The following is a 21911-nucleotide window of genomic DNA, read 5'->3' as shown; positions in this document are numbered from 1 at the left end:
TTACATAAAGGGAAGGTACTAGCACCCTTTATGTCCGTAGTACTCTACGGGAACCTCTTGGATTTTATTTAATTTTCGTGCTATAACTTGCTTGCTTATTTTGAAAAGAAGGAATTAAAGTGGAAAATAAAGACCTAAATATCTACATTTTTTATTGTTTGGAAGAACATGGTCCTCTGCCTACGTACCCGTGAAGGATCAAAACCTCGTAGTTCGGGATAGAAACTGATGTTTGATTTGTTGAGTGTTTTTTATTAGTTTTGAAAAAGGTTTTAAAATGAAAAAGCCGAGTGGCAAAATAAGCTTGATTTGTGTTTTTTATATTAAAAGAAAGAGACTTGAAGTAAAGTTAAATTGATTGAAGTTTGATTAAGAAAGAAAATAAAAATGACGGTCACTTGATTTAAGATCAAGGTTTATTGTAAAAAAGTTTTTTTGTGATTTTTGTTATTTGCATGTTTTTGTGATTTTGAATAATTGGACTAAAATTAAACTAACGAAACATAAAATAAAAACGTAGGTACCTCATGGTAGCGTTGGACCACCACAAGGACCTTTGACCTAAACTATAAAGCAAATAAGAGGCATACACACACGCACACACATGCACCTACGACTATTACATAAAAGCCTATTTACATTCTAAGGTCTGCAGAAGAAAATAAATGACAAGAAAATAAATAAATTATTTACATCAAAACCTAATTTACATTCTAACATCCATGGTCTAAAAATAAAATAAATGACATAAATAAATAAACATGCATGAAAGAATAGAAAATAATAATTACAATGCTAAAAGATAAAAATAAAATGCGAAATAAAGAAATAAAAATGGGGTTCAATCACAAGCCGGGGGTGTGGGTTCTTGTTTTCTTTCTTCTATCTCTTCAACCACGTCCTCACAACTTAATTTCCTGTTAAGAGATGACAACTTTAAGCAAAGAAAAACAAACGCAGCAAATTAATTATCCAGCAACTGAAAAAATAGGCACGACAGTGTTAGAACTTCTGTGAGAAAATGGAAACTTTAAAAGAAGAAAGAAGCCACGACAATATGAGTTCAAACAATTGGAAACGCAGCAATAATGAAACAAAAGGATCAGCAATCAATCAAAACATAGCAGCAGCAACTGAGAAATCAATATAAGTATGTACGGCTGAATTGAAAATTGCATAAAAACTAAGGTTTCGGAATATATGTGTAGTAATAGCAACCGGCAAAGAAAGTGAATTAGAATAGCACATGACAGTAGCAATATGAAATAAAGACATGAAATATTAACGTAAAGCACCTTAAATAAGAAACATATAATAATATAATTGCAAAGGGAATTAGGATGAAAAGCAATAACAAAGTAATGGACAGGGAATTGAATTGTTTCAGCAAAGGGAATTAGAATGAAAAGCAATAACAAAGCATGTTTCAGTCATGAAAGTATTAAAATTATGCGGTGGCTAACATGGATTCAAAAATGGAATGAGGGTGTAACTATCTCTAAGCTACGGCAGCTAGGGTTTTGATTTTTTTGGAATATTTGTGCGTGTGAAAATTGTGTTGTTAGGTTAAATTGTGTCTGTCAATTGTGTTCTGTAGGTTTCAATTTATAGTGAAGGGATTTGGGTTTAGGGTTTGTTAAAGGAGCAGAAAAATTGGTGGCTTGGGGAGGAGAATAAGCAGTGTTGTTGCTGGATTGATAAGGTTGAGAATTGGATTTGAATGAGAAAGAAAAAGAAAACGTGTGACAGGTTGTTTCTTGGATGAGGACCATTTTTTGGATTTTTATCAAATAATAAAAATTAAAATAAAAAGATAAATAATAAAAGAAAAGATTATACAGACTTGACATTTTGGACTTATCTAAAAAAAATGAAATAATTAAATAAATAGATAAAGATTTAACATAATAAAATGAAAATTAAATGATTAAAAAAAAAAGAATAAAAGATGGAAATTTTAACTAAAAATAAAAAAAATAAAATTAAAGAGAGAAGAGGGCCCGACTCAGAAAACCTAAAACGAGGTATTTTAAAATACCTCTCTATCGAGTTTTTCACTTAAAAATCATAGATTGATCAGGGTTAAACGACACGTGTCAGTGGGACCTTAGGTCAAAAATTGGGGTATGACATAGCCAAAGAGGTCGATAACTGTATCCAGGTTTTACGACATGAATCTTAGAATGCTTAGTCGTGCGGGTTTCTCGGTGAGGATGACGGCTAGGATTTGATCTTGATGGGTTCATGTGCGGTAATCTGCACAAGGCTTTCACGTGAAACCTCATGGTGCCTCTCTCTGAGTAATATGGGCCTTAGCTTCGTTTGGCCTTTTTCATTGGGCTTTATGCCGGTCCGGAACAATATATATCACTTAAAATAAATATTTATCTAACCAAAAAGTATAAAAATAAAATGTTTATTTGATAATATAGGATAACTACCCATTGGATCAGGAGTTACTTCTCCCCTAGGGATTAGCAGTTTAGCAATTTGGGTTGAAATACATGTCTTTTGATTAATCAAAACATACATCGTTACAAATTCAGATGTTTTCATTCTCTATTAATGAATTATTGATTAAATTTTCATTATCTTTTCAGGTTATCCATTTTCTATCATGAAAGGATAGTACAATTTTGGAAATTTTGGAAAAAAAAATAAGACACGATCCATAAATGTTTCACATTACCTCCTTACTAAGTGTGACGAAGGGCCAAATGCAATACATTAATTTCCTTAAGAGGCATTTAATAATTATTCTATGTTTAGGAAGGGTTTTCTACAACTTCATAAATGCTAAAAGCTATTTAATTAATCTAACAATAAGCATTATCAAATTTGTCTAATTATAAAGATTTTATCTAATTATAAATAGATAAAATCGTTGATACATGCAAAGTAATAAAAGTATGACTAATAGTATCAAATTTGTTTATGTTATGATGTACTTTCTTTCTATATTTCTTATTTCAACGTACTTTGAAAGTAAGCCATTTTTTATCCTTTTCAAATTTTCTTCTTTACTAGTTGTAGATAATATTGTGTCCCATTTTAACAACATAGTTTATTTACTTTTTCATTACAGCAAAATTGAATTGTATTGATGATTCTGATTGCCCATATGATATGTGCGATCCTGGTCTTCTACCAAGGTGTTTGAATGGTTGGTGTGACTGTTCTAGATTTCAGCCATGGCCCATGGATTCAATGAGTAGCAACCTAAGAGAGTTCACATTGCCTAACTAGAATATTTGACATTTAGTTATTTTGTTTACGCCCAATTTTTTTTATAATCTCAAAAACGTTGTAGTTATGTCCCCGTGAGCTTAGTTCAGTTAGTAAGAACAATGCATAATATATGCAAGGCCTGAGGTTCAAACCCTAGACACCACAAAAAAAAAAAAAAAAACGTTGTAATTATGACTTTGTACTCTTTGATGATGGTAATGAAATGAAATGAAATAAAAAAAACCGAATAATTCTGTCTTGATTGTATTCTTCCCTTTTAAATTTGAAGTTATCACAATGACCTATAATTTAGACATATCACTTTTTCTTGCGAACTATTAACTATATGGTACATATTAAAATAAATAACATTTGTACTCAAAAAATTCAAAACCAATTGAAGATAACACGATCCTTTATGTAAATTATTTTACAGCCACATTATATCTTCACGTTGTAGTTTTAAATGAATTCATATATTTTTTATACCCTTACTAAAAAATTATTATCTCAGAGGATCTGAATCAATTAAATGCTAATTTTTTTTTATGATTTCTACTTTAACTAGATAAATACCAGTGCTAGGTGTGAACCTAAATTCCAAAAATAATTATTACTATTATTTAATTAAAAGTAGAGTTTGATTCGCAGCGGAGAGGATATCACACTAACTTATAACAAACATAATTCATATTTCACTCTCTTGAAAATTATAATAATATTAACATCGAATCTTTTGCTTTTGAAAGTACTTTCTTTTATATCATAAATAATGGTTTTCTTGTACAAAACTAAATAAGTAAGCATATCCTTTTTCCCGTGTCACTATCTGAGTGGTGCTTTTCCCCAAAATAACATACGATACAAGACAAGTTTTCATGGAAGGCATGTACTTGACTCAAAGACTCATAACCTATTGATCTACGGTTTCGCAACCGCAGGGCCAAGCCAGTAAACACAAACCACGAAGGGGCGAGTTTCGAGAACATGTAAGCAATTAAGTCAAAGTCGTATCACATCACAAACATGATATTTAAAACCTTGAAGAATATACTAGATCAACTCAATCCACATTAATGAAAAAAAAATATCATTACATCATAAGAACCAAAATCTTCACAAGCACAATGCCACAATTTAATTCCAAAATAGTCACAACACATATAGTCACCAATAACCATCTTTATAAGAACATTAACATATAATCACCTTCATCGTCTCACACAGTTACACTTATTCACCAAATACAAATCATCATTAATTTTTATGGATATGGACTCAGTCCTAAGACCTTTATGAATGTGGTACCACGCCTTTCATCGTCATAATTTGCCAGAGATATGTTACTGGACTTTTCATCGTCATTTCATCTACATAATTCCTAGACATGACTCTATATTCATGCATGAACACCGACTCATCAAGTATATACACGTCTTCACATGATCAACAATTCACATATCAATGCAAGACTCTTCCTATTATGCACGACATCAAGACAAAACATATCGTCGTCATACACATCATCATCATGAACATACATTATAATATTCACACCACAAATTTTAATCAACATCAGTATTCACATCATCGAGCAATTTTAAGAGCGCCATCTACAACACAAGTTGTAACCATCACTACTTTGTCATCTAAAAAATAACATCAATGGTTATTCATCTCAAATTAACATCTCACTAAAAACATTTTTCATATTTTCAATCACATATAATCATATTCCTACCAACATTTCAATATCAATAGTCATGACATGCCAAAAATGCAATTCAACGACTTTCAAGTATTCATTACATAACATCACATTTATATCAATCATTGAATAATTAATCAATCCAAAAAATTGCGGCAAATCAAGCATGAGCACCCACAAAATTCATCCATGACTTCAAATACGACGTATTCACATAGTTTAAATCCGGCAACACCTTAATAATATTTCTAATACCTCTTTTAACCTCACACGTCTAAATTTGCACATTAATTAATTATTCTTTTAAAGGGTTACAACCGTCGCAGCAAGCCCCGAATGAACTTTGGGAAATATGGCTTTCCTTTATACTCATGATCTCAAACTCTTCTCTCTCAATCCATACCTGGTTTGAAGCTTTTACATAATAGAAGGAATTCAACGGCAGCAGCAAACTCGACCATTTAACATGTTAATCACTCAGTCCTATCAACATCGCGAATCGTAACTAAAAGACCATGCAATATGGAAAACGACCAACCAAAGACAAAGTCAATGCATTATTATTCATAAAATACAATTTAAAATTACTTGACTATTTCGACTGTTATTTAGCAAAGGCGGAAGCAAGTACGACTGTTATTAAGAGGAAATCTTGGTGTCTAAGAATTAAGGGAAGTCATAGAATTGATTAGAGGAAGAAAAAAAAAATTTGAAAAATTATTAATTTGTTTAAACATTTGCATCTATTTATTCTTATAAACCATTTATTCAACTTATAACATTAAGCTTATTATAATGACGATCTATATGATTAACACTTTGAAAGTACAATAACTAGATTCAATATAAATATTAATTAATTACTTAACTAAATTATTAAGGCAAACATATCAATACAAATATGTAAAAAAACATTGTCGCACTTCAGTAAACACTCTTAAAATAGTAATCTATCATGATACTATTAAGATATACGTGATATGTAGACTCTTAAAATCTGATAAAAAAAAAAACACACACACAAAGACGCAAGGCACATTCTTACACACCCACCACAACGAAATCTGATAAAAAAAACACACACACAAAGACGCAAGGCACATTCTTACACACCCACCACAACGAAATCTGATAAAAAAAAACACACACAAAGACGCAAGGCACATTCTTGCACACCCACCACAACGAAATCTGATAAAAAAACACACACACACAAAGACGCAAGGCACATTCTTACACACCCACCACAACGAAATCTGATAAAAAAAACACACACACACAAAGACGCAAGGCACATTCTTACACACCCACCACAACGAAATCTGATAAAAAAAAAACACACACGCAAAGACGCAAGGCGCATTCTTACACACCCACCACAACGAAATCTGATAAAAAAAACACACACACAAAGACGCAAGGCACATTCTTACACTCCCACCACAACGAAATCTGATAAAAAAACACACACACACACAAAAGTTTGTTTTTTTGTGGTGGCCGGGATTTGAACCTCGAACCTTGCATATATTATGTATTGTCCATACCAACTGAGCTAAGCTCACGAGGACACACAAAAGATTGTTGTCACATAACAATTAGCAGCACAACATGAAAATTAATAACCAAGCAATAACAGAAATAGAGAATGCTCAAACTACAATAAGTAAATAGGTCTAAAGTAATCCATACTATGATGATGTATATTCTTCTATTGTAGTTGCTTCTACTCCCTTCTCTTTTTTAACCTTAAACTAACTAATTTATTTTAACAAAATAAGTTTAACATATAAGAGATATACAAATTCATTCAAGTAGAGAATACATTTCACTAGTTCACAAAAATCTTGAGTTTTTACTCTCATAGAAGTCACCCAAGAAAAGGTTTTACGGTCCAATCTAAAATTGAAATACTATGATAATATTCTAAGCATGATCCAGAAAATGCCAAACATACACTAGTCATAACAAAATAAATTAAATATATCAAGAGAGAAAAATTATCTCATTTAGAGCAACATATTTAGAATCAATGATTTATTCAATATGTGACAATGTTCAAAATACCATGCGAAGGAACAATATAAGAATGAAAAACTAACATTTATTCACATAATAAAAATCAAGGTTCTAGCAACCTATGCAACCAAGCTTTCAAGATAACAAGTTCTAAGCTGTTTGAGTAAATTAGTACAGACTAATATACCTTGTTCTTAGAAAAGATAAACACATATATTAATTTAGCTTTCACTAAATAATTATTAAAATATATAGTGGTAACCAAAAAAAGTCAAAGAACATGATTTTTTTTTTTTCTTTTCCTGTAGACCGTGTATAATATGTCTAACAAAACATGACATTACAATTTCAATTTCAATTAATCTTCACACAAAAGGGTTATATAATTTATTAAAAAAACGAAAAAACTAAAAGAGGAAAACATAGTAATTTTTTTTTTTTAAGGAAGGAAAACATAGTAATATGTAAGTCCTGCTTACACACTATCAATTGAGCTAAGATTTTATAGAATTCAAATAAAATAAAAACTTCCAAACAAAAACTAATTTTGTAAATCGTGCGAATCCAAAACCAGTAAGATAAGAAGAACACACAAGCATAACGCAAACGAACTTAAAATTTCTACATAGTACACAAGGTATCATAGACACGTACCACTCATAGTGATGCATATAATCACACATAACACGAACACACGCAAGCAAAACACAAACATGATTTACACATGATGTACGATTGAACAAACCTGCTCTGATACCATTAATGTGACTCATTAAACCCCAAAAATTAATTATTACTATTATTTAATTAAAAATAGAGTTTAATTCGCAGCAGAGAATGTCAAATAAAAACTTTCCTAATAATATAAGAATTTTTCCATAAGATCAGGATATCACACCGACTCATAACAAACATAATTCAGATTTCACTTCCTTGAAAATGATAATAATATTTGTTGGAACAAAATAAGTTTAACCAATGACTCTTGAGTTTAGATGATAACAAGGTACTAAAAGTTCAATTGGATATGTTAATATTTGTTCAAGTGTGCGGGATCATAAACTAAAATTTATATGTCTTAAAACCAAGTATTGGTTCTGGAAGAACAAATTAGAGCAAATAAATTTTCAAGGGAAGTTTAGTTGCAAGTCAGAATCTGAAGAAGTCAGAGTCTGAAGACCATCCAGAAGCTGACAGTCTGAGTCTGATGTTCACCTAGAGACTTAAGTGAAGAACCTGAAGTTAGTTATTATGAATATTTGAAGACACAAATATGCAGAAAGGAATAGAAGGTTGGAGTAACGAATATTCTGAAGTATAAGAATGCTTTGGATGCTTATCAACAAAGAGAGGACAATGAAGGACAATAGTACAATTGTACAACCACTACTCCAAAATTTCATGCGCATAGTAAAACCTACAATTGTGTCTCTACTAGATTGAAAAGTTAAATAGCTATCAAGGAATGGTTTTCAAATTATTCCCTCCTAGGACATTTACCATATCGAGCAACAAATGATCAATGATGATTAATCCAGCTTCTACAATGACTCTTTGATGCGCTGGCACCTCTACAATGTCTCTTTAATACCTCTATATAAAGTAACGAAGACTTGAAGATTAGTAGAGACTCTACAACATATTACATGTGCCAAAACTCTGTTGAAGTTATTGTGCATCAAACCCTTAAAATTGCTTATCAACTTTCATATCTTAGAAATTCTTTAGTCTTAGAATTTGAATTGTTTTGTATTGTGAACACCACTGATTGTATATCAAGTGTTCAACCCAAACTTATTCTTTGTAATTTGTTTGTTTATGAAGTCTCTTGCTTTTGTGCTTTGAGCATAGGAAATGTCTTGCTTGTGTGCTTGAGTATTTGAAGTTTTTTGCTGTGCTTGTGATCTTGTGTGATTATAGTGAAAATTTCCTTGGAAGTGCAAGGTGGACTAAACTACTTCGGATTGTGGAATGAATCATGATAATTGTTTGTCTCTCTCTCTTCTCTCTCTATCTCTTTTAAATCTGATGCATAAGACTTTGTACATTGTTCCAGAATCTGAACTCTATCAGACTCTAGACTTAGTTAAAAAGAAGAGAAAAAGCTAACACAATTCCCCCACTCCCCCCTCGTGTTTTTCTCACCTTCAGCCTTGAAACTTGAAATAAATTTTCTTCACTTTGTGTTGTCTTCAAATACCTTCTAAGAACCATTGACAACTCCTCTAAATGACTTCTAATTTGCCTTCAAATTGCAAAGAAAATAACTAAAAACATATATAAACACATCATATGTTATTCTATCATCACTATGACACATAATTATGGACACAGATAAATGCACAGATAATTAAATTTTGAGTGTTATTTGAACAACCATTTGATTGATAACTTTTGAGACAACCATAATTTACAAAGAAAAAGTAGGCATTTGCACGAAAATCAAAGCAATAGAGATAAAGTAAAAAATAATGTGAATATAAAAGAGAAAGTTGTCACAAAAATTGTCAAAAAATGGATGTTCAAATATCATTTTTCTTAAATTTTATTGTGTCAGGTGTATGTTGGTGTTCTACACTAGATAAAGTTGTATATTTTAAATGACATAAATGAGATGAACCAATTATGCGAATGGCTGTTAAAGAGAATTTTGATTGGCTATTGAGTAGTATTGAGTGGAGGAAGGTGCAACATTCATTGCTCGCCAAACTCAAACGACCCACTTTCAGGGATTTTGATGCATGTCCCACAAAGCCATGGATTTAGGCGACGCGCTTGATACTTCTCTAGTGCAATTACATTCTCGAAGTTTAATCTAAAGTGTTGAGCCTTGATTTTTCTACTTCCTGCGAAATAAAATCGTTGATTGATATTTCTCTCATTTGGTTATAAAATAAAATAAAAACTATATATAAAAAGTTAGGGAAATGCTAATAAGTTTTATAATAACTTATGTATTTAATATATTGAAATTTAAAGTGTTCATGAGCATAGTTTTAAAAATCGGCTCAGACCGGCCTATCGATACGAGAATCAAAGGTATGACCAGTTCAAGCTGTTTATTAGATTGGTCGTGCAATTGAACCAGACAAAACCAACATAACTCGGTAAAAATCGGTGGAAACCGATGACTCAGTAGGTTTGTCAAACATGACTGGGTTAATATGAAGCGTTTTAAATTGTGAAATGAAAAAAACGAAAAGAAGATGGTTCGGCATATCAAGAAGGTCAAGAAGCAGAGATGCAGACATATCCGGCTAATCTATAAGGAATATGATGAAAATGATTTAGATCTATGATGTTTGGAATATTAGTGAGTTGTAGTTTTGATTAGAGAGAATAAAGTGAAAAGAACAAATTAATGTATCCGGGAAGGTTAGGAAGGAAACGGCACTGCAGCCCTCTAAAACTAATGAGAAAAGTAGGGTTATGCACTTATGTACAAAACACGTGAATATGAATGGGAAAAGGCCAGACCCCGATTTAGTCAAGCGGCTCAACTAGTGGTTTAGTGGTTCGACCTATGGTCCAGTGACCACATCGAGTCGACAACCGGTTCAATTTTTTAAACTATGTTTATAATCTTCAATGAATAATTTTTTAATTGACATTTTTAAAGAATATATGTTGGGCAATTTTTAACAAAATTGAAAGAGTTGTCGTAAACTTAACTAAATTAATAAGAATAATGCATAATATATCTAAGGTTTAAGGTTCAAATCCGACCACCAACAAAAAAACCGAAAGAGTTATAAGACAAAGAAGATTGCCTCAACAAACAAAACAAATAAACAAAGATATATTCGTGACTGTATGGTGAATAAGCAAAACTTTGACCGTCAGTTACTATATAATAACAACGAGAGAAAGTAGGAGTCAACAACAACAAAAATAGTAATAAAATATCAGCATATTCCATTTCAAGTGCATAATCCCTTGAAATATATTAATGGTGAGAGGAACGTTAGGTTTGCCAAACCATTCCCTTTGCTTTGTATTTTTTGTCCATCTCTAAAATGTCCGCATCCTACAGAAGAAATTCAAGCGCACCTGTTCTCCGATCACCATCGTCACCGCCATCTTCCTATTCATCTTCCAGCTTCGCTACCACTTCCTTCCATCGATCCACGTCGTCTACATCTGTCGCTGGAGAGGCGGTTAAACGGCATAACCAACGGAAGAAGCGAACATGTATGTGCTCTCCGTCAACACATCCCGGCTCATTCCGGTGTAGACTCCACAAGAACTCTACCTCATCCAAGACATCCACATCGAATCGACATAATGTGCGGAGATCTGCAATGGCGAATTCGCTTGTGAGAATCAGCCGTCTTGAAGGAGAGCTTGTTAAGAGAGCGCTGGAAGCGCTGATTCGGAGGTGTTCGTATAACCAGCGCAGACGTTGCAATTTCCAGCCAAGACCTAGCAGATTCTCTGTCATGTCTAAAGTTGAAGAAGTTGCATGAATCATTCTATGTCTACATTGTTGAACAATTCCGACAGATATATCTTTGTTCTGTTTGTAGATAATTCGTATTGATATTCAGATTGTAGAGTAAGATGCTGACAAATTATTAATTTCTTGCAAAATGTTGCAGCCTTTGATGGCAATCAGGTTCAATTCTTTGAATTTTGATACCCTAGGAGAATCAAGAGAATCGTCTCGTGTAAAAATTTGACAAAGCCTTTAAAATTATTAAGATATCATCCTCTTTGTATATTTTGTTGTAGAATCTAAAAAATATTTAATCTATCTCATGAAATCTTAAAAAAAATATTCTCTATTGAAATCAAAACAAGATTATTTAATCTTTCTCGTGACATTTTGTAGACCTTAAATAGGATTTAATCAATTTCAATTTAGAAAAATTCATTCGATAGATGGAATAGTAATTTGAATAGTTAGTTAAAAATTGATATATAGAGCCACCACCTACGACAATGCTTGAAGTTTCTGCACCTAATTTCATGGAAACAGTTCTATTTAAAAATTACAAATATAAAATTTAATACATATAATGGCTCCATAAACGAGTATACATTGCATAAGATTGTCAAGAAATTAGGGAATTTTGAGGTAGATTTTTCTGTATTAGTTTTATGATTAGATTTGGATCGAAATTGGAATTTATCTTCTACTTAAATTATTATTTCTACTAATAGGAGTGTTATGTTTGAGAATGCTGCTAGTGAAATATGGAAAAGCAGGAACGAATTGGTTTTTTTCAATCGTATTTGCTCAAACATTGAGATTATGCATTAAATTGATCATCTAATCTATCTTAAAAAAAAATAAAAAATCAACAGAACTTATTTCAGCATAAGGTTCTACTGCAAAAGCATTCTGATTAATATCTTGTGGTCTGCTCCTCCACTTGAGTGTCAAAAAATGAATGTTTTTGAGAAAAATGATGCTTATAGCATTTCATTTATAATAAGAGAGTTAATTACAATCGAGAACATCAAAGCAAATGGTGAGGCTAACTAATAAAGTGGTCTGCTTGCAATAGCATGAGCTACCACATTTGGTTGGTCTTTTATCTCTAATATGTTGAATACAACATGCAGGAGCAGATCCAGTGGATAGTGTGTGGTGAGGGTGTGCCTCTAATATTTTTGCATGATGAATATTTTTGTCTGCACCTCAGACCAAGTCTGAAAAACTACTCTCACAATTCAATTTCACACTTTTCTTTAACTTTCCTCTAGGAAAATTGTTGTTCACACACTAAAGAAGGCTAAAGCACATTTGTAAAAGACCGAAATACCCTTCGACGGTTAACTGTCGTCGGCTGCTTTTTCCTCGGCAGTTAGTTGTCGCCGATTTTGTAATTCCTCAATAGTTAACTGCCGATGCAACCTGATGCCTCTGGATTGGCAGAAGCTTTTATTTTCTAAACCTGTTATGTATTTATAACACATAACACAACCGGTTGAAATGTTGTTTTTACACATAATTAAGCCTAAACAATCAATGTTTCAAATCATAAAACAAATTGACGCAAATTCACAAACTTAATTTAACCAACATTTTAACCATTAAAAAAAAAGTAAGATATCCCAACGAAAGTAACAAATGTCATGAAATTAACAATAAACCAACAAATGTCATAAAAAATAAAAACAACTCCTAAACATTTGTACTAAAAACTCCTAAAAAATCAGTCCTTGTCTGATGATGTTGCTTCCTCCTCGGCATCATAAGCCTCCTGGTTAATACAAGTGCCAACTGCTCCATATAATGGCGCAATGCCGCATACAACTGGTCACTGCTCATCCCTTCCTGACCCAAGTAATCATCCGCCTGGCAAACAACGCAAACAACGCCATTAACCATATCATAGGTATCAGACGAGCCTCTCCTCATTTACTGTGCTCAGAGAAGATCCTGGAATAGGTGGCAAAATCTGAGGGTGAGACACACGTACATACCATAGCATATATCCATCCTCGAACCGCCATGGCATATCTTCTATCGGCTGGCCCCAACTATAATCCTTAATGGTGTGATGACGAAAGTCGATGAAAACGTGTGGAATATGAGAAGCTCGCATAGAATGATTAATACTACTTGTGTTTTTGTGGAGATGGTTGAGTTGGTTTCCGTGAAAATGGAATTGGATAGAATTGGAGGAATTTGAGAAGTTTTGGAAGAAAATTAGAAATTGATGTTTCTGTTATGCGGTTTTATGTGCAGGATGCATCGACAGTTAACTACCAATGGAACCAGCGATAGTTAACTGTCGAGGAAACTTCGGTAGCTAACTATCGATGATATTAACTAGCGGCAATTAACTACAGAGAGAGAGAGAGCTACAGTGGTAGTAATGCTAGTAATGACATGGAAACTAAATTAGTCAACACACAACCATATTGTTGTCATGTCACTGCCACGTCAATAATAATAGTGACAAATCACCAAAACTGACATGAACAAAAAAAAAACCCAAAAATTATGAAATAGGGAAACCAAAATAGTGGTTTTAAAAATGAGTGTATCATTACCTCAAAAAAACAAATGAGTGTATCAAAATTTCATTAAGTTAAAATAGAACAATCAAAAGTGTATTTTAGCGTTTTTTTTTTTTTTTTTATATTACCAAATTGAGTAACCTGACAAAATCAATTTAACCGATAACATAATTTATATGATTCATGTGAATGTAATATAACAATTATTGAAAGCAACCCACACGAAAAAAAAACCCAACTTGTCACGTTTTTTGGTAATTTCCCTTTGTTGTCTAGAACCAGAAACGTCCAAGTCCAACACATCGATTTTGTACGGCAATTACAAAAAGATCTAAATTAGTATCCTAGCACCTTTTTCACTTCCCTTCCTTTCCCTTTCTCTTCTCAAAAACACAATTACACAAACCACGCTACTTCACATGTTTCTTCACCTCTAACTCATTTCCCACTCACTCAATCTCACTCTATATAACCAAAAACCCCAAAACACAAAAACTTAGTAACAAAATGACATTAACTCTGAAAGGAGGAAGCAGACCACCATGGGTAGGATTAGGAGCAGCAGTTTGGGTACAAATAGCCTCAGGAAACACTTTTACTTTTCCTTTATACTCACACTCTTTGAAATCTGTATTAGGTTTTAACCAAAGACAAGTTACACTTCTTGGTGTAGCTAATGATATTGGTGAAAACGTTGGTTTGCTTCCTGGTATTGCTTGTAATAAGTTCCCACCTTGGTTAATACTTTGTGTTGGTGCTTTTGCTTCTTTTATTGGTTATGGTGTTCTTTGGCTTGCTGTTTCTCAAACACTCACTAATCTTCCTTACTTGTTGGTATGTTTGTCTCACTCACTCACTGTTAGATCTAATTTCACTTTCTTTTTTTAAAACTCCGGCTTAGACGGACTGATCCGGGACGATAATTGCTCAACAGCCTCTCTTAATTGCTCATCTCATCCGATCATAACTCCGGATGTGCATTCTTTAGCTTAAAAAGCCGATCCGGTCCTAACTCCTAACTTCCCATGCTTGTTTTCGTGAGTTTTTGAGTAATTCAAGAGGCCTATTGAGTAATCATCATCCAGGACTGATCCCACCGGACATTGGTGGGCCCGGTTGAAGCCAGAGCAAAGCGTTGTATGGATTGATATTGATTTAACAGTATGTATTCGACTATGCATATATGATTTGATATGTGTTTGGCTTTCTTTTTTGAAAGTTAGGTGTGTTTTTGAAACTGCATCTGTTTCTAAAAGTGCTTATTATATGAATTTGGTTGTTTTTTTCTTTTTCTTTTAAAGACAATTGCTGGATTTGTGGCTTATTAAAGGAGGTAGGAAGTGGAGAATCATAGAGCATTAATGTGTCTAAAACTGGAATATTTTTTAATTCTTTTATCGCTATTTAAATATGTTTTTTTGTTGATAAATACTATTGAGATTTTTGTAGATTGTGATTCAGTAATTCCTACATATTAAATTGTTTGTTTAGCTCAATCATTTTTTTATGCATATTCATGTACATTTTTTTTTTTTGACAGTTCTGACATGTAACCTTAGAATTGAAGAAATCAAATTTTACTGTCTTCTTTTTGTGCTCCTAACTGAGCAATGTTTTCATTTTCTTTTGTCTTCATATTTATTGAAATTTTAATTTATGCTGCGCAAAAGTTCAAGATAATCAGCCCTTTTATGAGGAAACAAAATTTTAGTTGCAAAAATTTGTATTTTTTTTCCTGGATCTGGATTGCTTGCTGTTAAGGCAGAACACACATTCACGCAATCAATGATGATATACACCCATGGATGAATTTGAAGGTTCAAATTCATTCTACAGTGCGAGTGTATGTTGACTTGACTAATGGCGATCCAAATCCATTGTTTTTTTGGTACAGTGTAAATAATGAGATTTGAACCTATGACTTCATGCATCTACTAATATACCCTTCCTGTTGCCCAATAAACATGTTGTATACATAAATATATAGATACATATATACACATCCCACATGCAACGGTTCTGACATTAGTTGACCTTGTCTGACTTCATTTGTCCAAAGATGGGAAAAAAATGTCCTTGTGCAATTTTAAAATTTTAGTTGTGGCAGTACAGAGTTCAATGTTGCATTTTGCATCCGACATATTTTGACCGAAAAGACCTAATTGTGATTTACTGATGTATCATGTTGCAGCTTTGGTTTGCCCTTGTTATTGCTACCAACAGTAGTGCATGGTTAACCACCGCGGTTCTTGTGACCAACATGAGAAATTTCCCTGTTAGTCGAGGCAAAGTTGCAGGAATCCTGAAAGGTTATGGAGGGCTTAGTGCTGCTGTTTTCACCGAAATTTACAGCCTATTGCTTCATAATTCTTCTTCTACGTTCCTCTTGTTTCTTGCAATTGGTATTCCAGTTGTTTGCTTCTGCATGATGTTTCTTGTTAGGCCTTGTACCCCAGCATTGGATGAAGACTCGACATCTAATTCTCATTTTATATTTATCCAATGTTCCAGTGTTGTCTTGGGTGTATATCTTCTTGCAACTACAATATTTGGCAATCTTCTTTCATTTAGCGTTACAGTTTCCTATATTTTGGTGGCTGTGATGATTTTTCTTCTCATGGCTCCAATTGCCGTCCCTATAAAGATGACATTGTATCCTAAATCAGCTTCCAATTCTGAGCAACAACTTGGATCATCTGACTCACTTGGTCAAGGCAAAGATGACAAAATAGAGCCACTGCTTGGATCTTCGTCAACAGGAGCACTTGGAAGCTCGAACGATCAGGATAATTCATCTGAAATAGCTATGCTTCTTGCATTAGGTGAGGGAGCAATAAAGCAGAAGAAGAGAAAGCCTAAACGCGGGGAAGATTTCAAGTTTACTGAGGCCATAGTAAAGGCTGATTTCTGGCTACTGTTTTTTGTTTATTTTGTTGGTGTTGGCACTGGTGTTACTGTTCTCAATAATCTAGCCCAAATAGGTATTGCACAAGGTGAAGAAGATACCACAACCTTGCTATCAATTTTCAGTTTTTGTAATTTCGTTGGTCGGCTTGGTGGAGGAGTTGTTTCAGAGCATTTTGTCAGGTTTGTAGCATATACTTATGATGACTGAATATAAGATTTATCCTTAAGCCGCTATCAGTTACGATTTGAAAAAAAAAATGGCGTGGGCCGTTTTTGTGCAGCGCGCACTATTTAGTGCATGTTTGGATCTGCTGTGAGATTAATGAAATCATGGTCTCACCGTGATTTGACAAAAGCTAAACTTTCGAGTTTCAGCAAAATCAAAGTGCCACTATAATTTCGCAAAACTCACTGCCAATCCAAACATAGACCAAGGCCTATTTAATAAGCTATTACATATAAGAGATTATATTTTAGCTGATATTACAATCGAAGTAGGAATGAACGTAAATTCCACCTAAGTTGTTTCGCTTATTTATCTTTTGAAAATAAGTTGAAATCCTTGGGTCACAAATCAGATCAAATAAGCTATTTTAAATGCCGTCATTGAACGCTGATAATAAGAATCTTTATGAACTATAATTCAATTTCTGAACACAATGAAAAGAATATTTGGAATAGATTATCAGCAGTATACTACAGTGGCATAAAACTCTCAATTTTTTCTGCATTTAATTGATTGAACCAATTTCTCTGTTTTTGACAATTTTCAGGACAAAATTGATTCCAAGAACATTCTGGTTGACATGCACGCAGACAGTCATGCTATTGGTATACCTTCTGTTTGCCTTTGCTGTCAACGGAACCCTTTATCCTGCAGTTGCATTTCTTGGTGTCTGCTATGGTGTCCAAGTTTCCATAATGATCCCGACCACTTCCGAGCTTTTTGGTTTGAAGAACTTTGGCGTATTTAGCAACATCATGTCATTGGGAAATCCACTTGGAGCAACCCTATTCTCAGCTCTGCTAGCAGGTTCTATATATGATAAAGAGGCAGCAAAACAGCACGGTATTAACCTTCTTGCTTCTGGTGTTTCCTGCGTCGGTGCAAGTTGCTTTAAGTTGACGTTTTTCATTCTTTCTGGTGTTTGTGCTGCTGGTATCATCTTGAGCATTATTCTGACTTTGAGAATCAAGCCTGTTTACCAAATGCTATATGCGGGAGGCTCTTTCAGACTTCCTCAAACTACTTCGAGTCGCTAAGATGGCAGTAAAGTTAAACAATGAATAAAAACAGAAACAGTCTAGGTCTATTATTATATACCAATGGCTGTGGTCTCCCCTCCTTGTCTTTCACTGCTATGTATACATAGTTGAGCATCAATGACACCACCTTTTTAGTCGTATGAAGTTCAAAATTTTGGTATGTCACATGTACAACACCTTTCTTAGCATGCTGGTTAGGCTTAAAGATGATACTGGCCAATGAGAAATGAGTTTGGGCTAATGACTTGAGTTTTAAGGAATAGAAATATGATCTCTACTATGTGTGTATAATGATCTGTCGGCTCCATATGTGACGATGCAATCACTGAGATATATATATGTATGTGTATTAGCTATTATTTTCGTTTGTCTGAAATTTTCAACTTAATTTGCTTTTGTGATTGTTCATGCATTTGACAAGTAATGTTATTGTATTTTTTATTATTAGTACTGATATTTATACAGAAATGTTAACAAAGCTGCTGTCAATTGGGCTCCAAGTACTGATATTAACATAAATATTTAAAATTATGCAATTTGATCACTTTATTAATATTATAATAATTATGGATTGTCGTTCTTTATTTCTGGGTGACATCAAATATGCCCAGAAACGACCTTAATCATGAAAAACACGACTCCACTAAATATCTCCACTATGGAGATATTTAGTCTTGAATTGTATAACAAGTGTTGCATCATTTCATTCATAATAATGTGTTTAAGACAACGTGTTACAAAATTTGCATGAGTTATTTCTTCAAATGATATTATAAGAAAAGGGTTAATAGGTCTTTACCCCCTTTAATATAGGTCATTTTCGGTTTTTCCCTTGTAAAATTTTTATTCTGATTTACCCCTATAAAATATTTTTGTTTTGATTTACCCTCTAATAGGCCAAACAAAAACGAAAATTTTTTGAAAAAAAATAAAATTGGTTTTTGTTTGGCCTATTAGGGGGGTAAATCAAAACAAAAATGTTTTACAAAGGGTTGAATCAAAATAAAAATTTTACAGGGGGAAAACCAGAAATGACCTATATTACAGGAGGTAAAGACCTATTAACCGAAGAAAATTATAAATTCGTTCGGTTAAATGTGATATTTGTCATGCCTACTCATATATTGAATGGGCAAGTCATCCTAGTATATTGAAAGTAGTTTTCTCTGTTAATTGAGCCTCTCAACAAATGCACCAATTTTATGAGCATATAATTTAATAGAGAGAATGCATCAACAAAACTTATGGTTCCACTTTTAGAATGATCATAGTTGATTCCGGAGGTGTTTGGTTACTGTCAAGTAGAATTGATTTTGCCTTTAGAATTGATTCTACTTGAATTTAGAATTTGAAGCTTTTGATTTTAGAATTAATTTTTGCACACATATTTATAGTTAAACTCATTTTTACATAAATGTATCCAAACACAAATCACTTTTAGTTAGAAATACTTTCAACCAAAATCAATTATAATACATAATCAATTCTATCAAAATCAATTCTCCACACCACACACCCAAACATACGCAGACAATATTTGGATTGGTGTTCACATGGGAAATATCGCGTCCAAATGCACTTCAAACATGGTGTTGGAGAAGCTACAAAGAGTGGCTATTAGATTTTTCCACGTATAGAGAAAAGGTAATGCACAAGGTGACAACTACATTACTATTAGAATGTGTGTTGCTAACATTCCTCTTGTCTTTATTATAAATAGTAGAAGACAAAAAATTATTTTGATTGGTGTCAATTCAATACAATAGAGTTACCTACCTTGGTAATTAAGAATTTGCCAATGCAGAAACAAACATGTACCTAGTTAAAGAACAAATAGACTAATAAATCCTATTTAATTGGTGAAACTTTCCTATCTATGACTCATAATGTACATGTAACTTTCCACATAAGAAATACTCCGTATGTAAGTTGTAACCAAGACTATCATTAGGAAATTATATATATAAAAAAAGAGAGACTATGATAAGGAAAAGGACACAATAACTATTGCTATATATTATGATCCTCTCATAGTGCAGATATACAACTTGCCTTTACTATAACCTTTCAATTCATGCCAAACGTCATGTGAAAAGTAATTGAAACAATATGAAACATTCAAGTGGACCGTGAAAAACAGAAAGAAGCACCAAAGGAAAGAAATATTGCAATAAAACAATCATTTTGCATAAGAAAACATTCGTGTCACAATAAACCTAGAAAAATAGAAGAAAATTGCTTTTCTAACATCAAAAACTTTCTAATACCAGATGGAAGTTACGAAACTACCTCCGGCGGTATTTAACTATAGTTGAGTTTTTTGGTCATTTCCATGTATTTCTAGGAAACGATGGATGTCAAAAAAGCAAGCTTCAAAATAGAAATCAAGTTGGTTTAAGATCGTCAAACAATGCACGCCACAATACAGAATCCTCAAAATCATAATCATCTCTTGTCATGTTGTAAGGACTTTGAAAATCAATTTGGTTTATTGGCCCTGAAAATCTTGGACTCCTTGTAGTGTCCATAAACCTTCCATCAATAGGTCTTTTTCTCACTGGACTTCTATTAGTGTAAACCATTTTTGAATTCAATTTTCCATCAAGAGGACCAGAAAATTTCAACATTTTTTTGTTGCTAATTACCATTTTCTCACTATGCATTCTTCCATCTAAAGGCCCTGAAAATGCTATTTTCCTATTTCTATGCATACCTTTTTCACCTTTGAGTTCCTCACTCACCAATGCTCTTCTCCATTTCCCTTGGTTCCAACTTTGCTCTCTTTGCAATGACATCATGTTCATGTCTTTTGCTTCTTTTTTTCCTTCATTGAAAATGATCTTGCTAAGACACTTCTTTAGGTACTTTTTGATAACCCCCGAAAGTCTATTACTGTTTTTTGGAACTTTTTCATTTTGGTTCTTGACAAGATTGAGAATTTCTAGCCTGTGTTTGGCTATTGAAATTCCCATGCTTTGAAGAAACTCGTGGTTGAAGTGGATGGAGTCTTGTAATTGAAGCTCATTGCGGGTGAAAGTGAGGCTATACTCGTAGAGTTGAAAAGGGTCTAGGTTGGTTTTTGACAACCATGAGAACCAATCCATAACCAATGAATATATAGCTAGCTATAAGCTAGTACTACTAGTAGTATACTTCATGATTGAGATAGGTATTTTGATTTATAAGGTGTATAATTGAAGTGGTGGAAGACTACTTAGAGTTGAAATATAAAGTGCATATATGTAGTGGATATATGGTTTAGCGCACCCACCTAAACCCTCCCAAGTGATACCTAGCTAGTGACTATTGGAGCACATGGGATACGGTATAAACACAAATGTAGTGCATATTTGATTTGATTAGTTCCACTTTGTAGTTGTTAAAATTCATTTGAGAGAGGTAAAGTTTTGTTCTACAAAAATAAAACGATATTTATTCATTCAAATTGATGGATTATATCAGATACAATAACATGTTCAACATTAATAAAAAAACGTAAAGAGTGAATTTGCAAAGAAACGCACATCGCTCAAGTTAATAGCATGCAACGACAAAATATTTACAAATAATATGATAAAATTTAAGTCACAGAAATATTCATGCTTCCATATCTGCAACGTTCGAATCATTGATTGAATTTGTAATCATCAATCTTGAAAGGAACCAAAGGAACACTGCAACAAGACTCAAAATCAAATAATGCCGCACAAGACGGCGAACAGCGTAATGTTACACCCAGGCAACGAAATCACGAAAAACACAAGGAAAAAAAAATTGATATATGTGGACACCACTTATTTTAAATTGAAAT

The 21911-nt window shown here is 33.1% G+C and overlaps 3 protein-coding genes and 2 long non-coding RNA genes across 5 annotated transcripts; 3 read left to right on the top strand and 2 right to left on the bottom strand.

The window, feature by feature from the left end:
- Nucleotides 1–415: 415 nt before the first annotated feature.
- Nucleotides 416–1772, bottom strand: LOC112419210 (uncharacterized). Its single transcript, XR_003009363.2, has 2 exons — nucleotides 1464–1772; nucleotides 416–979 (listed from the first exon to the last, which is right to left on the bottom strand). It is a non-coding gene; the product is annotated as an uncharacterized lncRNA (long non-coding RNA).
- A 1089-nt stretch (nucleotides 1773–2861) lies between these two features.
- On the top strand, nucleotides 2862–3441 carry LOC25488329 (uncharacterized). The gene is made up of 2 exons (XR_003008952.2): nucleotides 2862–2985; nucleotides 3086–3441. It is a non-coding gene; the product is annotated as an uncharacterized lncRNA (long non-coding RNA).
- A 7428-nt stretch (nucleotides 3442–10869) lies between these two features.
- On the top strand, nucleotides 10870–11650 carry LOC25488330 (uncharacterized). The gene has a single exon (XM_013608403.3). The coding sequence runs from the start codon at nucleotides 10972–10974 to the stop codon at nucleotides 11419–11421; it is 450 nt and encodes a 149-aa protein (XP_013463857.1). The 5' UTR covers nucleotides 10870–10971; the 3' UTR covers nucleotides 11422–11650.
- A 2602-nt stretch (nucleotides 11651–14252) lies between these two features.
- On the top strand, nucleotides 14253–18578 carry LOC25488331 (protein NUCLEAR FUSION DEFECTIVE 4). Its single transcript, XM_013608404.3, has 3 exons — nucleotides 14253–14761; nucleotides 16119–17014; nucleotides 17608–18578. Exons 1-3 carry the CDS (start codon nucleotides 14435–14437, stop codon nucleotides 18095–18097), a joined length of 1713 nt encoding a protein of 570 aa, XP_013463858.1. The 5' UTR covers nucleotides 14253–14434; the 3' UTR covers nucleotides 18098–18578.
- A 1668-nt stretch (nucleotides 18579–20246) lies between these two features.
- On the bottom strand, nucleotides 20247–21363 carry LOC25488332 (uncharacterized). Its single transcript, XM_013608405.3, has one exon. It carries the CDS (start codon nucleotides 21202–21204, stop codon nucleotides 20485–20487), a length of 720 nt encoding a protein of 239 aa, XP_013463859.1. The 5' UTR covers nucleotides 21205–21363; the 3' UTR covers nucleotides 20247–20484.
- Nucleotides 21364–21911: the final 548 nt, after the last annotated feature.

Source organism: Medicago truncatula, chromosome 2, assembly GCF_003473485.1.
Source record: "Medicago truncatula cultivar Jemalong A17 chromosome 2, MtrunA17r5.0-ANR, whole genome shotgun sequence".
In the NCBI taxonomy this organism is placed as follows: Eukaryota; Viridiplantae; Streptophyta; class Magnoliopsida; order Fabales; family Fabaceae; genus Medicago; species Medicago truncatula.
This window is presented reverse-complemented; position numbering and strand designations above follow the sequence as displayed.

What these genes read in the sequence shown, in the direction of transcription:
- LOC25488332 (XM_013608405.3), bottom strand. Translation starts at nt 21,204, where the DNA reads ATGGATTGGTTCTCATGGTTGTCAAAAACCAACCTAGACCCTTTTCAA.
- LOC25488331 (XM_013608404.3), top strand. Translation starts at nt 14,435, where the DNA reads ATGACATTAACTCTGAAAGGAGGAAGCAGACCACCATGGGTAGGATTA. An exon ending in CTAATCTTCCTTACTTGTTG is followed by an intron (nt 14,762 to 16,118) that starts GTATGTTTGTCT and finishes ATCATGTTGCAG; the next exon opens with CTTTGGTTTGCCCTTGTTAT. An exon ending in GTTTCAGAGCATTTTGTCAG is followed by an intron (nt 17,015 to 17,607) that starts GTTTGTAGCATA and finishes GACAATTTTCAG; the next exon opens with GACAAAATTGATTCCAAGAA.
- LOC25488330 (XM_013608403.3), top strand. Translation starts at nt 10,972, where the DNA reads ATGTCCGCATCCTACAGAAGAAATTCAAGCGCACCTGTTCTCCGATCA.